Source organism: Indicator indicator, chromosome 18 (genome assembly GCF_027791375.1).
Source record: "Indicator indicator isolate 239-I01 chromosome 18, UM_Iind_1.1, whole genome shotgun sequence".
Lineage (NCBI taxonomy): Eukaryota > Metazoa > Chordata > Aves > Piciformes > Indicatoridae > Indicator > Indicator indicator.
Genome location: NC_072027.1, coordinates 9,701,513 through 9,719,478, shown reverse-complemented (window position 1 = coordinate 9,719,478; position 17,966 = coordinate 9,701,513). Strand labels below are relative to the sequence as shown.

Genomic DNA, 17,966 nt, shown 5'->3' with positions numbered 1-17,966 from the left:
AGGCCTGGTACTAAAAGGTTTTTAATTTTGCAGGCAGAGTAAGAAGGAACAAAGGCTGGGAGCTGAGGACGGACAACTCAAAGTGGACAAAAGGCACATGGTTGCTAATGGTGAGTAACAACTGGAGCAAATTAGCAAGGAGCTCGATGGTGTAAGAGCACTTACTTAAAGGACTATATTTTGTGTAATAATTTTTTCCTCTTAGAGGTTGTAAGTTCAACACATGTGACTTAAACCACCCTGACATTGCAGTGGAATTGTGGCCAATTACACCCTGAGGAAGTACTTAGCTAGGATGATTAGTTTAGACTTTAAAAATGTCCCTTGAAAGGCAAAATAAATGCAATTTGTTCAGAATTTGCACAATGCAAAGGGATCTCTTTCAGGCCATTAAATGGAATTTTACCTGGAGGAGAAGCTGCTGAAGAACTTGCTGCCATCTGAAACAGCAGGTGACATTTCAGAGGTTTCTAGTTTAGCTGGAGTGCCACTGTGAGTCGTTGTGACCTAGAGTTTTGAATCCTCAGCAATGGCATGCCCAATTTCCAGTGACACTAACCCACCTCTTTCACACAATGCAATTACAAACACAAGTACTGAAAGCAAATCAGCTGTGACCTTTCAGCATCATTTGTTCTTCCCTTCATTTTAGAACTACAGGTTCACATCAGGCACCCAGCAGGGAAGCTGCACATGTGATACTGTCTTTGTGCAACAGGTGCAATTCCAAAAGTTTCATTATGCTTTTATTTTCCAGAGTAAGTTAACCAGCCTCCATCCAAGAAGGTACATTTGCAGCCCTCCAGCTCTGGTAAGAGATACACACTGTGTGTGTAAAGATAGCAAACCATTGGTCATAACAAAGATCTATATAAAATTTAAAGGATCCATTGCAGCTTCAAAGTGGTTCCATTGCTACATGGTTTAAGGGTGTGTGCAGATGTTGCACTCAAGTGAAACCCAGGGCACAAACCTAAGCTGCTTCACATTCAGTGACACAGGAACAGCGCTGATGCTGGTGAGAATAGCCCAGAGGAACTCCTTTCCCCACCCTCTAGCTCCTGTGAGAAGTTAACTACTGTGAGTGACTCAGGTCAGTGGACTGCCTGGCTTCAGGTGCAGACACAGCCTGTACTGCTTCCAGGACCTGCCACTTCTACTCTCAGGCAGCATGGAGCCTGCAAGAGCACAGTGACACCTCTACACGGCCTGTGCAGAAGCAGGAGCTCTAGGGAGGCATGACCAGGCACAACCCCCTGCCTCAGTTTGGGCATAAGCCAATCTTATCAGTTTCTTCCAATATCTGTCTCTGCCCAGGGCTTCTCTGAAACAGCTTGGACACCTTTGCTCCTAAGTGTTCCAGGTTTCAGGAAAGATTATTTACATTTCAAGTAGTTCCAATATTCTGCCCAGCCCAGTAATGCTTCCCTGAATCTGAGGAGCTGGGCTCAGAAAGCAGAGTGGTTTCACAGCTAATTATCTATCTTCTCTGGACCTGCACCTCTTAGGTGCGAGTACCCTCTCCTCCCAGCCCATTCCTGCATTGCCTGCATAAACTCAGCCCAGTGCCTGGATACTGGAGTCTGACACACCCAGCTTGTGGCTGGCAAACCCCTCCCCAGCAGCACCACGGCAGCTGAGGAGCAAAATCTTTCTTTAAAACCTCTCATCCACATACCTCCCAAACTTTATTAATAAAGGAAATTCAGCCCTGCACCTGAGAAACTTTACTCCAGCAAAAGCAGGGCCTGGCTACAGTTTCAGCATGTGGAAATCCTGGAGGCTGTTTGCTCTTCTTTACTTCAGTGACATTTTAATTATGCAGAAGATGTTACAGGCTGCACAGGCCTCCTTGTGACTTAGGGCTTCTCGCTTCTTTTGACCATGACATTTTAATTCCCACAGCTTTAATACACACTCACTGCAGATTTGAGATCGTTTACAAACAGGTCACCACAAAGTCAAAACTAAAAATGCAGCAAGACAGAGTTAACCAACAATGAAACCTCCTCCATAGCTGCAGAGACAAAAATGAAGCACAAGCACCAAGAATGCTTGAGAGACTGCTCCTTTCAGGCATGTTAGTAGAAAGACTGGAGCTCTAGAATTTAAGTCCTTAAGTACACACAGGGATGCTTCCTGAGATAAATTCAAGATGACAACCAATGACCTACAGTCAGCCACTACTGATTATTTAATTGAACCATCTACTGAAATCTGCATGGAGACAACTGAAAAATCTGCCTCCAATGTAAGTATTTCAGCACCAATAGAAACCCCAGCAAACAGTAATTAAAAGACACCTTCTCCAAAATCCTAACGAACTATTTCAACAGCACATATATACATATAGATACATATATATATATATATATACACCCCCCCAAAGTGTTCAAATTCTAGTGTACTATGAAGGTCATTAGCAATCAACTTTAACATCACTGATTTGTTTGCCATTAGGGAGCTCTGTAATATGAGCAAATATCAGGCAAGTAAATTTGATTTTATGGTGCCATTACACACACACACACACACACACAGAGGCACAAAGTTTCCTTGTGGTGTAAGGGTGGCCTGAGGTGAATGTTCTGGTATTGCTATAAGCAAGGGAAACAAAAATAATCAAGCACATCAAATTAGTGTCTGCCAAGTGTGCTATTTGTGGGTGGCTGTAAGCACTTTACACAACAGAACCACCCTGGGAAGGAAAAAAAATAAGGCAAGAACTTCACAAACCAACAGAAATACCAAGCCTTTATTACAAAGAGAAATTAGTCCACAGAAGACAGTGGGCTTGCTTCCATGCATGCTGTCAGTCCTATCCCCCTGCTGAGCATGGAGAAGTGCTTCTGCTAGATTCATTCATTCCCCAAGACACCATTAGGCTTTGTTCCTTGTGTGCTGGCTTTGGCTGCAATAGAGTTAATTTTCTTCAGCGTAGCTGGTATGGGGCTATGTTTTGGATTTGTGCTGAAAGCAGCCTTGATAACAGAGATGTTTTAGTTACTGCTGAGCAGTGCTTACACAGGATTGAGGCCTTTTCTACACAACCCCACCAGCGAGTAGGCTAGGGGTGCACAAAAAACTGGGAGGGAACAGAGTCAGGACAGCTGACCCCAACTGACCATACCCTATGACATCACACACAGCAGATAAAGCTGGGGGAAAGAAGAAAGTGAGCAGGGATGTTCAGAGTGATGGAATTGGTCCTCCTAAGTAACCACTACATGTGATGGAGCCCTGCTTTCCCAGGCATGGCTGAACACCTACCTGCTAGTGGGAAGTGGTGAATGAATTCCTTATTTTGCTTTGCTTGTGTGTACAGCTTTTGCTGAGCTGTCTTTATATCAACCAGGGAGTTCACTCACTTTTACCCTCCTGCTTCTCTCCTCCATCCCACTAGAGGGGTGTGAAAAAGCAGCTGTGTGGGGCTTAGTTGCTGGCTGGGGTTAACCCACCATGCTTGGCTGCAGCTGCATCAGCATTTTGATTCAAGTGCCTTGCTTGTTAGAATTTCCTTGTCAGCATTGACTGGGCCAAAAGAATGGCCCAGACTGTTGGATAAGCCAGAGAAGAAATGAAAATAAACCAAAATAAAATGAAACACTGGACACAGGTACCACTAGGAGAAGTCAAATGAGTTGCTTTACATCCACACTGTAAATAATTTCACAAGCAGGAAAATGAATATGCTTGGGTCTTATCTTCACTTGGGGAGCGTGAAGAATGTTTGCTGAATCCTTTTATTGGTATGTGCAAGCACACGGTCGTGAAGCCTGAAAGCCAGCAGAACTAGACTGAATTAGTATTATCTATTGTTGTTTGGATTTTGCACAAAATTGATCGAGTATGAACCAGTTGATGAATCCTGTTTTATCTGGAAATTTTCTGTTGACAGGCCAAAGGGGCGGAGAACCAAATTTCCAAGATCCTTCAGTTTGCCTACAAGGAAAAGGAGAGACAATATGTTAAGTAGAGGGAAAGCTCCCACTGAATTATGCCCAACTATACAGTGCAGCTCTGCTAATTAATTTATCTCCTAATTTAAGTTAAAAGCTGTGGAAACCTCTCCAGTTTGTTGACTATCCAGGCTCTTAACAGGAATTAAAAAAAAAAACAAAACAAAATACACTCCCAATTGTGATGCAATTACTGTCAGCTTTGGAGTTGAAAACAGATCACCAAGGTGGCTCTCAATGGTTTGTCAGGCAATGGCTGCTGACAGTCATGGCTACATGGTTCCAGCTAGCCAGAAGTACCTTGTTTCCTCTAGTTACAAGCTCTTGAGGCATCCTAGCTCACAGCAAAGCACTGGTCTTCCCTGTGCTTACACTTGGATCTAACTCTGATAGCTGCCAACTTTCAATTTTCTAACACAAAGCTTTCAGTTCTGGTTATTTTTGATGCAGCTATAGATCCATAAACAATCAGGGGTATTACAGCCACCCAGTTTCCTAGACTACTGAAAGATCACAGAATCACACAATTAACCAGGTTGGAAAAGACCTTTGAGATCAAGTCCAACCTATCACCCAACACTATCTAATCAACTAAACCATGGCACTAAGTTCTTCATCCAGTCTTATTTTAAATACTTCCAGGGACGTTGACTCCACCACCTCCCTGGGCAGCCCATTCCAATGGCCAATCACTCCTTCTGTGAAGAATTTCTTCCTAAGATCCAGCCTAAACCTTCCCTGACGCAGCTTGAGACTGTGTCCTCTTGTTCTGTTGCTGGTTGCCTGGGAGAAGAGACCAACCCCCTCCTGGCTACAACCTCCCTTCAGGTAGTTGTAGACAGCAATGAGGTCTCCCCTGAGCCTCCACTTCTCCAGGCTAAACAACCCCAGCTCCCTCAGCCTCTCCTCATAGGGCTCATGCTCCAGACCCCTTCACCTGCCCTGCTGCCCTTCTAACAATGACAGTCAAAGTTCAGACTGCTCATTTGTAGTTATTAAAAATCCCTTTCTAAAATCTGTGTGTTCATAAAAAAAAAAAAAAGTCATCCTTGCACCTGTGTTTGCACCTGCAAGCTAAGCAATTCCATCTAAAGAAGACAACTCCCTGAACCATTTTGTCTGCAAGCAAACTCACCATGGGGTCATGTGAAATGACATTAACTCATTTGCAAAAAGACAGCTCTCCAGGACTAACTCTCTATAAACAACTATTACTTAACAAACATTGTTAAATGTAATAGGGAATGACAGTTCATGAAATCTAAAGGCTTCCATCAATATGTGTCATACATGCTTTCTGACTCTCGAAAATGAAGCTTATCAGCACCTACAAAACAGGAAGAGCAACAAAAGGACATCCTTTAAAAAAAAAAAGTATATAGAGATGACAGAATAGATAATAGACATAAAATTAACCAAGAAGCAGAGGTAACAACTGCAATGTTGGCTCAACACAAGCCAATTGAGCCCCTGGCAAGACAAGACAAAGAAGGAAGATAGTCTTGTTTTCCAAGTAAAACACTGCTTTCCTCCTGGCTGCTTTGCACAATTGTGGACTCTTCCCAAAGAACAAACAGAGGTTTGACAAGATGAAGCCTACCCTATGCTGGCACCCACATACTGGATTCTTCAAGGCAATGCATTGTTTTGCTGGGAGTTTTGTGCATGCACACAGTGGGGAAAACCCAACAGCACCAAGAGCTGGCACACAGGAAATCCAGCTGAGCAACTGACGCAGTCACAAACACATAACCAACCCCTGCAAATGCCATGCCTGCTTCTTCTTGTGTGTGTGCACGTTCAGCAAGGCATCTCAAGTCTTCTTCTAGTCATCTTTCTTCTAGTTCTGTTCTTCCAGTCATCTTCACCTGCATTTCTATTTCTAAACCAACATATCAGAACCCAACTGCAAGGTTGTATGAATAGTTATGTGGATTCTTTGCTTTCCCTATGTTCTCTGGTTTGTTTGAAATCCTGTTTCTCTCCAGCAGTGCTGCTGCTACTAAGTCTCCTCACTACAATGTACCAGCCAGGGTTTAATTCAGGCTTTGTTGCTAAGCCATACAGCAGCAGTAACTTCACAGCAGTGATAAAGCACAGAAACATAAGGAACAAAGCCCTATGTAAGTTCTTTACAGACAGAGCCAAGCAGTATTTGTGTGGCACAGAGTACAAACAGATCAAGAGATCTGCCTTGCACAATGCTGCAGGCCTGTGACCCTGCTCAAAGCAGATGTGTCTCCAAGTCTGAACTCACCCCACAGAAGGAACAACCTAGCAACAGCTCAAGACAGCTTAAAACACCAGCACCATAAACCAGAATACCCTGACTTTTTCAATCACATTCCCAAAATTCAACTGAATCTTTTTTTCATTCACTGAAAATATAAAAAAAAAAAAACAGTAACAGCAGGGGAAAAAGACAAACATTTTATTCTGAGGAACAACTCAGTCCTGCATAAAGAAACTACCAGCATTACTACAGCACTGCTAAATATTGCAGAGCAGTTAAGAGACCACATCAAAGTGCTGGTTCACAACTGGGTATTTTTCAAAGATTTGTGTAATTATTTTAAAGCAACATCAGTCTTTGAGAGTCAATACATACATTCCATGGCCTTACACTGGAGATACCCACAGAGTCTTACCCTACAAAAGCAGCTAGTTGGAGAGAGAGAGAATTTTTCTTCTTTTATTTCTGTGTGGATTAACAGGTGAAGTGCTTGAGTGATCTGGTGAAAGTCATCCCAGTGAGTGGCTCAGCTAGGATTAGCTTCTGTGTACGGGTGGTGTGTTGTGTTTTTCTTAAAGCTGAAGTTAACTTTTAAGTTCATAATTTTATACTGCATCTTAAGAGCATTTTGATTATTAAACTATGAAGTTGTTCACAGCATCTCCATGACTGGAATGAATGGTTGCTATTGTATTTGGTCATTGCCTAGCTTCAGGTTTGGAGTGAGAAGTGCCTTTGTCTGCTGGTGGAAGAATCCTGACATAGTCTGGCATTGCTAGAGCCAGTTGTAAACCATTCACAAGTTATCCAGGCACTGCAGCTGTCTCAGGAGCAGGCAGAGCAGCTTGCTGTTTCAGGAAGCTGTGAAAAGGTCCTTTCTATCTGGAGTTAGTGCGATGGCTCTTTTCCGGTCACACCAGTGCCAATAAACACACAACTGCCCTGGTATTCTCTCTTGTAGCTAGGCCAGCTCTCTGGGAGAAGCTAAAGATCATATGATATATTTAGTACTTTTATCTCACTGTGATTGAATAATTAAAACAATACAGTCATAGGTCAGCTTCCTCTTCTCTCACTTAAATCCACACAGAGCAATGCTTTTAGGTGCAGCCACATTTAAGAACTTGTTAATGGAACAGAAAAGCCTTGCCTTTTCCAGGAACTGAAGCCCAAAGCATTGCTTCTGCTGTCCTGGCACACATAAACCCATCATTGTAGGAAAGCACTGTTTCCTCCTCCCCCACTCTCCTTTCATCCCTAAATTAAGATCTGTAGTTAAGTCCAACCTCCCCCCTCTCCCCAAAGAAAAGCTCTCTTAAAACACAGACTGTGCTTGAAGGAAGGAAAAAGGCATGTGGAGCTGTGACTCAGCTGCAATGAGTTCCCAGCAATCAAACAACTCATTTGTCCTGGAGCAGAGTCACATTGCCTTTCAAGACTGTCTCTCATTGATCTTGTTCTTTCCATTTCAGAGCACCTATGTCTACTTTTCACCTGGAACTCCAGCACATTAAGTTTCTTCAGCAAAGCAACATTCAGGAGACTAACAAGAAAACTAACTGGCAAAAATCAATTTAGGGCTCAGAAGCCTGTGATTTATTGCTCACCTAAAGTGCAATGTAACATCCTGTTGCAAAAGGCAGATGCACAAAAAGATTTCTGATGGTTTACATTAAGATGTAACAGCCACAATTAACTGCTATTCAGTCTTGCTGGCAGTAATTCTGATACAGCTGCTAGTGTTAAGGTGGTGTTTGGAGGTGGAAACTCTAGGTAGTGTTTAAGATTTTTTTTTTTTTATATAGGGCAATTTTCATGATGAGGTCTCACCTCTCTATAACTTTCTGTACTACCACTTCTTAAGCAATTATAAGAGCAAGGGCAACTCCTTCTCTCTTCCCTAAATGGGGAGGACTGAACAAAAGCAACTGTGTATTAGCTCTGGTTTGAGCTATTTAAAGTGACCTCCTCCTTACACAAAGTATTTGGGTTCAGCAATTTATTTGTAAATACAACATACTTTTCAGCATCAATCCCCCAAATTCTTTAGACACTAAGCCTAATAAACATCTTTGCTGGTCTCAAGTAGCTGGAAAAATCTCTTACTGAAGGAAGGGCCCAGGGTGATACACTCTGATAGCCCTCCCCATAAAGCACATGGACAATCAAGTACATTTCACTCTTTTCTGCAATGCTCTCAGTTATAACTTAAGCTGAGAGTCCCAATAGATCTTAATTAGAGTTGACAAAAGCTGTGTATAATGTGGGTGACACAGATTGGCATATTTCATCCCATTTCTTTGTATCCAATATACTTAGCCATGCAGAAACCTGCTTCACAACCCTCAAGCTGCTTAAACCTTGCTAAAACTATTCCAACTTCTTCTCTGCTCACACTCTCTCTCCAAACGAGCTGGTCCTACTTACCACAGTAATTACAGTTTCTCTAAACAAGACTAGCTGGAAATCTTTGGCTTTAAAGTCAGAAGAGAAATAAAACAAGAATACAGAAAATGGTCAATGGATGTTCATGTCCCAGGCAATCACTAAGGCAGAGGATGCTCGTGTTATGAAAGCATGAAGAGCTAGATGGATGTAAAAGCTGCTTCCAAAGTCAAGCTTGCTTTAAGATGAAACTCAGAGGTTAGCAAACCTCAGTGGTAAGTGGCAACAATACCCTGCTGAATGGAAAATATGAAAATACTTTGAATACAGATGGCAGCTTTTGTTAGACCCTTGCAAAACATGTAGCAGAAATGGACTTGGTTTGGCAACAAAGCATGGTTTTTCTAGTGACATCAACTTCATCAATCACATGCACAGAAAACATTTCATACTTAGGTAGTCTGGAAGAAAAATCCAGCCAAGAATGTGTGCTCTGATTTATTTACACACAATCACTTAAGAAGTGGTTTCAGCTTCTGACAACTATGTGGTAATGAGCTGTAGCACTGAAAAACAGGAAACACACTTGGGGAAGAAGCAAGATGCACTCCATTTAGTTTAGTTAGTTTGTACACAGCTGCAGTTTTCATGCCAGTGTTAGTTTGGTATACCAGGGCTTAGTTTTAGTTAAAGAATAAAGGCCTAGAAAAGCAACATTACTGGATGATTCATTGACTGAAGAAAGAATTCAGTATCCAAGCTTCAAAGGAGCCAAAGCATGAACTGTGCCATTCTTTCTAACGATTTTGTTGGTGATTGATTTTAGTGTCAGTGCTCCAGAAACAGGCCTAGCCTGGAACTATTAGGATGCATCTGTCTCCTCTCCTGGAATCAGAAAATCTGGGGTACAAGCCAGACACCTGAGCTGACTCCCCTGTGAGAAGGCAAGAATGAATCCTTGCACATCTGGCCTTGCTTAACCAGCAGTCAGATTTCCTAGCAAATTACCACAAGCAGTTGTCTATTCTGACACTGTACTCAGTTGTCAAATAGCATGAATAAAGTTACTGAAAAAGAAAAATTAAACCAGCTTAAAACAAATACATTGTACAGTAAAAACAATCCAAAGAAATCTCCTGACCACCGCACTATATTGTTTGTCCTCTGACTCCTTCAGAACTTCCACCTAATCCCCCTTCTTCCATTGTAAGTGTTTCTTTCCTTGACCTCAGACAGAATGGCAACATTTTGTAAATTCAAGTGTTCTAGTAAGAAAACGTCTTACAGAAAAAATCCCCACCAGGTATTATAGCAGTGACGATCACAAGGCAGTGCTAAGAATAAAATATCACTTGCCCAACTGACACCATATCACTGTAATGATCTCTGAGAATTTATATGAATCCTGTCACATGCAAAGGCTGTGCTACCCCCCCTTAGCCCGGTTTGCCTGTCTGTTTACACCAGTAAACAGCACTGTTACCTCCTTGCATGTATGTGATGTCACCAAGGAGGGATGCCTTTCCTCAAGAATTCCAGTATAAACAGCCTGATCTGGATCCCAGAAGACCAGTTCAGTTCTTAAATCCTAACTGCCATTGACTAGGTTAACACATTTTAAAGGATCACATCCTGTCTGAAATCTAGGCAAACCCCAGCAGTATAAAAGCTGGATTCCTTCTTGTAGTATTGCCCCCTGTGATTAGTCAAGCCCTTTAGACGTTGGTAACAAAGGGAGACCTCAAAAAAAAAAAAAAAAAAAAAGACCAAGAATTGTTTTCATATTGCCTTGTGTTAAAACTCATCCCATGTCCTACAAAAGAGCTTGATCCTTCTGGAGCTTTTCTGCATTTGTCATTTATTTATAGCACTATCACACTTACCCTTTATTTATGGCTTGTTCTAAGCACAATGGTGGAAACAGACTTTGGTAATGTAAAGCTCTAGAAAGCCTCATTGCAGCTTTGCTAGGTCAAAACAGGTACAAAGCAAGAGCAAATCAGACTCCTTGCACAGCAAGGAAAAAAAACAACCCATCAGTTTCAGCATAAGCCTTTGAAGCAGTCTCTTATTCCCAAATATTTTAAGAATTAGCATTACAGTATGCAAGACAAGACTGAGTTTATTTAAGCTGATTCTATGCAGAATCGCACAACACTGCCTCCCCCTTTCCCATCCCAAACCCTCAAAGCCTGCTTATCCTAAAATAGCATTTCTTCTACTACTTGTCACACCTACAACGAGTAACATAACTATTGAAACCTGTTTCTCAAACAGGTTAGGGACAGTCAGTTTATCTTATACTGTCATTTAGTTTATCTTATATTGTCATTTGTCCCAGCCCTTTTGTGTGGGTCTTCTAAACAGAACTAATTAAAAGATTCTATTAAAAAAAACCCCAAGCAAACAAAACCAAACCTTATCCTAAAAAGCACCAGAACGTCAGATTGGCTTATACAGTATCTAACCATTTACAAACCCTGTTAACTAGGAGACAGTAGACAATATTGAGAGCAGTCTTTTTGAGTGCAGGAGATTTCTTCCAAAACCCTTAGTTGAGCCATAAAGCAAGAAAGTGTTTTATACTTAATACTACACATGAAAATCAGTTATGCTTGGACAATCTTATTTAGCTAGTTATGCCTTTGAAATACATTGATCCAGTGAAGGTATTATCCAAGCAATACCATACAACATGATGATGAGGGTAGATAGATTCAAATCCATTAAGCTCTCTTTTCTACAAACAAGTACAGTCAGAGCCTCCTTTGGTACAGAATTGGAAATGACAACAAGCTACATGGTCAGGAAATCTACTTCCACTCCCAGCAAGACAAGATGCCTGTTTCTAACACTGGGTGGGTATAATTCAGCCTCTAAAACAAAGAGACTGAAGCCCTATATAAATCATGGTAAACACAATGACTTGGAGGTCTTTAGGTTGGAAGTGCTACAAAAAGAACCCAATTTATTTCTCCAGACACTAAATCAAACATGCTCAGTTATTACAGCTGGTTGACTTATTTTACGTAAAAGGTTTAGCAAAAACCCTGTTTTATCCCTTTCATGTGAATGTTTCCTTTGAAAGTTTGTTTGCAGAGAGAATAGCAGAGCAGTCAGTCTGTTTCAAACCATTTCCCCCTGCTTTTATGTGCATCAATATTAAATTGTTTTAGAAGGTCTTGAGCCTTTTCTATATGGGAGAACTATCTGGCTCAGAACATACTGTAGGTGAAAACAAGCAATCAGGAGTTTTGTTTAACACAGAATTCTCTGGAACAGGTTGCCCAGGGAGGTTGAGGATGCCTCCTTCCTGGGGGTGTTGAAGTCCAGGTTGGATGTGGCCTTGAGCAACTGAGTCTAGCTCCATGACAAGGAAGCTGGAGTAGATGATCTCTAAGGTCCCTTCCAACCTAAACTATTCTATGATTCTATGAAGTATTTCCTTTAAGATTTACCATCTTTAAATTTCATACAAGAGAGTCTACTCATGCAATTTTTATTTTTCTAGTAAACTAGGAAGATTATTAGGTGTGTTGCAGGTACATGCTACTTACCTAACATTTCTTTCTTTAATTTTTCATTCCGCTCTTCGATTTGTCTAGGCAATCGCTGTGGAGAGAGGTAACAGTTGGAATCAGACTCATACTTTCAATAATATTGCAGGGTAAGCTAATGGAATCCTCATACATATACCCAGGATACATTCCTTATGGCTTAAAACGAATCCTTATGTCAAACCACACTTTCATCTTATTTTGGAAACCTGTGGTTCATCCTATGTCACCAGCTTACATAAACAGTAAGTCATAACTTGTGGGTTTCATACAGGCATAGACATTTACTGCTGAAAACCGGATCTGATATGTTTGCTTGGAACTTTAACTGAAAAGCTTATGGAATTTAACAGACTTACAGTTAATGTATATTGTAGCCCTATTTCCTCTGCTGCATGCATTAAATTTGGTAAGAGAGGCCACAGTGACTAAGCAAGCACATAAACCCAGGTATAACAAGGAAAACACCCATTAAGTCACCTCTTGGTGGCACTGCGCTTCAGAATCCACACTGTGACAACACAAAGATCTTCTAACTATAAATGTTTTATCAGAAGATCACTGAATTAACTTCACAACATAGTCTAATGAGCAGCATCTTAATATATAATACACAGCATAGTTCTGAGGGGAGAGGATATTGTACAGGAGGGCCTTGAAAGGGCAGTTCAACACATGAAGGGAACTCCAACAGTTCATCCTGAGCAAGATACAGTCCAAGCAAGAGTTCACTGAGAAGTTTTTTCCCATCTTAGAACTGGCACCAATGTTAAAATCTGTTGCATCATCATGAGCAAATTTACCACAAGTTTCTACTGAGCATTACACAACTGCATGGTCTCTATGCATTCCTAACCATTTGAGGCTCCCATTTGTACCTCAAAGAGCTGCGACTCCCCTCCCATCCTTACACAGCACTGCTGTTCTGCTATGTGATTGTAATCATTTTTAATCAGAACTTTATATTCACTGCAACTCAATTCACCATTGTATCGTTTAACTTTTGCATTTTCTAGACATTGCTTAAACACGTTAACAAAGCAAACCAGAGTACAAATGACAGTCCTGTTTTATATATATTTTGTCATGTTTTTTAGAAGTACTATTTCAAGCTTCTATACTATGGCTAGCACTGTGTAATTCTGGCAGTCCAGCATGCAATTATATGCATAATTATGCTGTCTCTTCTTTGCTGTGGAGGTCAAAGCAAATAAAACAGATCTGCTGTAACAGTGCTATCAGTAAATTAATTACAGTTGCAGACTGTGGTAACAGGTGTGGAATTCACTGCACACTTCCCTTTTACAAACTGTCTTCTCAACATAGTTAAACAATTCATCTTCCAGCCTTGTTCTTTCCTGTCATTTACAACTCCAGTCATCGTGGACAGGTTTGTCATCCTGATATTACTGCCACAGTTAAGTAAGATGTTCATCTCAAGAAAAAACCCACTGGCAACACTGCCTGGCTACTCCTCTCCTCTTTGAAGCACGAAATGCTGGTGAGCACAGACAAGTAGACTTCATCTTCTATAGGGTAGGAAAGAGAGGTGAGATACCTCAGGAAAAGAATACAGAAAAACAAGTACTAAGGAATAAAATGCAGATACATGGATGGCTAAGCTTGAAACCTGCCCAGGCCCAGCATCACCACCAGTGAGCCAGATCTAATTAGTCCAGTCAGACCTCATCTGACTCCTGCTGACCCAGAGGGGCTTATTAAGTTGGGTGCAGATCTAGACCTAAGCCTGCATGAAAACATGTGTGGATATCCCCAGGCTCTAAATTCAGTTTGCATTGTGGCTGTGAGATTTGCTGAATCTTGGCTGAGTTTGGCATATGGAGCCTGTGTCTCTCACATTTGGACATTAAGCTTCGGCAGGAAATGAAGACATAAAATCCTTGATCTGGATCTATGTTTTGTCTGTGATTCCACTGTTCCAAAAAATTAGCATTTCTCACTCCAGGAATGTATTTGCAATATTACTAATTTATGGAAAGGTGTCCATAAGGACAGGTATTTATCTAGTATCTATGATACTTATCTCAAAGTACAGCTTCTTTTGATACCTGAGTTCATCTGGCCTGACAATCCCTCGAAAACTGTGTTGAAGCTGAAATACATAGCACTGTTAGCACCTGCTAAAAACAAAACCTATAGATTGATACCATATAATTAAACACTTTCTGGGAAAGCACCAACAGGGACTATTTGACCACAAAACACTGTAATTTCAAACTGCTTGCTTCATCTGGCATTGAAGATATCAAAATTAACTGAAGTGTGTGACACTAGGATTTAAAGCAAAACACTAATGCTGTACCCTGAAATATAAACAGTGCTGAAATTTTAAAGCAGCTACCAAATCAGGAATCAAAGCAAAGAACTACTGTGTATTTAATATTTGTAAACTGTCCTTTAACAAGATCATGACATTCCCTAAAGCAGTATGTGAAATATTTGATATGTACAGGAAGGAGAAAGATTTGCTCTAACAGTGGATGAGGCTAATTTGGAGATTCTCTTGATGTATCATTTCATTACCAGTGAGGGGGGAAAAAAATGCTGCCATATTTCTGCAAAGAGTTGTACACTTTACCTTACAATCAAGCAAAGCTTCTTGTCTCCTGCAAATTGGATATGCTAACCACAAAGAGGAGCCAGTATTAATAGCTGGAATTAGCTTTTTATTATGAAATTTAGAGATTTATGATGATTATTTTTAAAAAGTGTGAAACTAGCTGTCAGTATTTCCTTAACTTTTCGAGAGGTGAGTTTTAAGCTTCAGACTCAGAAGATTGCTTCTACTCTGAAACCTGACAAAGAACAAGAGCAACTAGGGGCACGATGTCCTAAATCCCACTGCAGTGTAAATTGAGGGCATTCTGTACAAAGTGTTCTGAACCACATGTGAGCCTAAAGCTTCTGCCTAGTGAAATGAGGTCAAGGAGCATAAGGCGTATGTAAAAGTCAACCTCTGTACTTCCCAGCTACAGAAATGAAGAATAAATTATTGATGCTTCTAAAACATTCCTGAAAATTAGCCAGGAAGAACAGCAGCACTGTTTGTGGTTCTCTCTAGCCCAAACCTCCACTGGTTACTGAGCAAGGGCTCTTTTGTGGGATTACTTATAGGCACACTCAGCAAAGAAAATTGTGGGTTTGCAAGAGGGACAAAGGATTGGATCCATACCTTCAGGAGGTTCCAGGCAGCCAAAATATATTTTAAACTCCTTACATTTTGTGCCAACTACTGACAGTGTTCCCAAGTCATCTATTAGGAAGAAATTCTTCGCTCTAAGGGTGGTTAGGCACTGGAACAGGTTACTTAGAGAGGTTGTGGATGTCTTCTCTGGAAGCGTTCAAGATCAGGCTGGATGAGGCTTTGAACTACCTGGTCTAGTAGAAGTTGTCCCTGCCCATGGCAGGGGGAAAGGAACGACCTTTAAGGCCCTTTCCACCCCAAACCATTCTATGATTATCTACGTCTGTGGAGTCCTGACTGCTGTTTCTTAACAGTCTGCCTGATCTTCCCTGTTGTTCTTTGTATGATGAGCTGCTAAAATGCACTCCTTATACACCAATTCCATTTTACTAACTGGCTAGGTTACACTGGGCCTCACACTCTGCAGCTAGCCTAATGCAAAAGGACCACAAGCTACTGACACCAAACTCAATGTTTTCTTTAAAAATGTCAGCAGACTCCTTGGCTGAATTCCTAAATCAAACAAGCTATAGTCTTAGCTAGGAGACTATACACAAAGCCAGTACAAATACTCTTTTCCAGGCTGTGGTGGACCCATCACACTCACTACCCATGAAGTAATGATGTTTGACAAGCTTGTCAGTCATTAAGCCATTGCCAAGAGCTAGGTGATGAAGTGCTCTCCTGCTCTCAACTAGATGCATGCAGCAAGCATCAGGGGGTCATTTCACAGTACAGTGAACTGACCTTGTCAGTGGGTGCTGCCAAAAGAGATGGCCCCAATTCCTGCAATGCCTTGGCCATGTCTTCTTCCTCCTCACTAGCATTTATAGTAGGACTTTTTTGACTGCAAAAAGCCAAGGCAATATAAAAGTGTTTCGGTTGCTGACTTTTTTTGCTTGCTTGTTGCTGTGTTCCTCTTTAGCAGAGTTAGTTGTCTGCTAGAGTCAGAGAGAATCAGCCATCCCCCCAGGGTTGGACATCAGCTAGTACCAGTGCTAGCACAAGGAAAGCAACTGGACAGCTTTGTCAGTAGCACCATAGTTAGCAGATCAGTTTAGCTGCTTTGTGAAACCATACCCTCACCACTAACAGCAGCTACACCATTAAGCAGAACATTTTTCTGCTATCAGTGCAACTGATCCTGTCCCAAAGGAAGTAATTTCAGGCAAGGCTTCTTGTCTAATATGCTACAAAAGCAGTTTCTAATCTGTCATTTATAACACCATAGTATGGGGAAAGGGGAAGGAAATCACTAATTATTTATTTTCCCAAATGCAGAGTTAAAGCAATTAAAACCTAAGCCCTTCAAAAATATTCCTGCATCAACATATTCAAAGTGATTTTAGAGATAATTTTGTGAGTGAAGCAAATGATTTTTTTTTCCTTTATAGGACAAAATAAGCTGCAGATTCACTGATGTGAAGCTAGACTAAAATAATGACACCCTTTGAAAATTTAGCCAGACAAGTCAAGTCATATTTTGGCAAATGCCCAACTAAGAACTGCATTTGAAATTTGCGTTGATTTACCTTAAAATGGAAGTAAAGAATAATTCAGCTCTTGTTTTCTCTGCAGAAGATGGTCAGCTATTTCCAAGCTCTCTGGTGCTTTTAAACCACTCACCTACCACGACCTGAAACGCCCAATTTGATAGAGTGACCACCTCTGTACTTTTTATAATGGCTACCTTCCATTGGCACATGTTCCTTCAAAAAGCACAGGCTGTCTGGCCACACCTTTACCACATTTGTTCTTTCAACACAGTCTTCATAACCTCTTTTGAAAAATAATAACAGCAAGCATCCTGTAAGAGAAGCTTTCTGCACAAAATAAATTTCCCTTCTTACTACCCCCCTGTGAAAAGACCTCTGCACTTGTCAAATCCACAGCTATTTTCCACAGTGAGCATTAACATACTAAATATCACTAGAAAAATCACTCCTGCTGGTATTTTACACAAAGAGTTACTTAAAACCTCAAACCAGCAGGCTGTGTCAGTGACTTAAAATCCCCATTGACCAGGGATTATTTACATGTCAAACAGGGTTTCAGGAACTGCTGAGGGTTTACCTTTTTTCATCCGAGCTGACACATCCTAAAGCCCAAGGAAGCTTTCAAAGCATTTCCTTATACTTACAGATATATTGCAAAGATTCTGCAAGAAATATTTATTTCTGAAGAATTTGTAATTTGATTAAAAAACTGTGAAATTCTTTACAATGAGAGTGGTGGAACAGGTTGCCCATGGAGGTCATGAATTCCCCCCTCCCTGGAGGTGTTCAAGGCCAGTTTGGATGAGGCCTTGAGCGACCTGCTCTAGTGAAAAGTGTCCCTGCCCACAGCAGGAGGGGTGGAACTAGATGATCTTTAAGGTCCCTTCCAACCTAAACCATTCTATGCATCTATGAAAAGTGAACACTGGAAAACAGTAAGCCATAGATTTTTTTTTTTTTAACAACAAAGAAATTAACTGCATCAGAAGAGTTCTGTTAGCAACCACAAGGTGCCTTTTCTCCAAGTGAAAGGCTAAGTTTTTGAAGATTAATAGCAGACTTTAGCCACTATTAGTAAAATAACCCAGTGGCCAATACACACACAAGGCACCGCAAAGAACAAGAACAGAA

The 17,966-nt window shown here is 41.0% G+C and overlaps 1 protein-coding gene across 1 annotated transcript in view; it reads right to left on the bottom strand.

Annotated features, from left to right (window-relative positions):
• Positions 1–2,753: 2,753 nt before the first annotated feature.
• The window catches only part of TTC1 (tetratricopeptide repeat domain 1), a 32,827-nt gene continuing 17,614 nt past the window's right edge, over positions 2,754–17,966 (bottom strand). Inside the window, exons 7-8 of the mRNA XM_054389124.1 lie at positions 12,135–12,189; positions 2,754–3,942 (exon numbers count right to left, since the gene is read on the bottom strand). Coding sequence (XP_054245099.1) covers positions 3,809–3,942; positions 12,135–12,189 — 189 coding nt within the window. The 3' untranslated portion in view covers positions 2,754–3,808. The remainder of the gene's footprint in view (positions 3,943–12,134; positions 12,190–17,966) is intronic.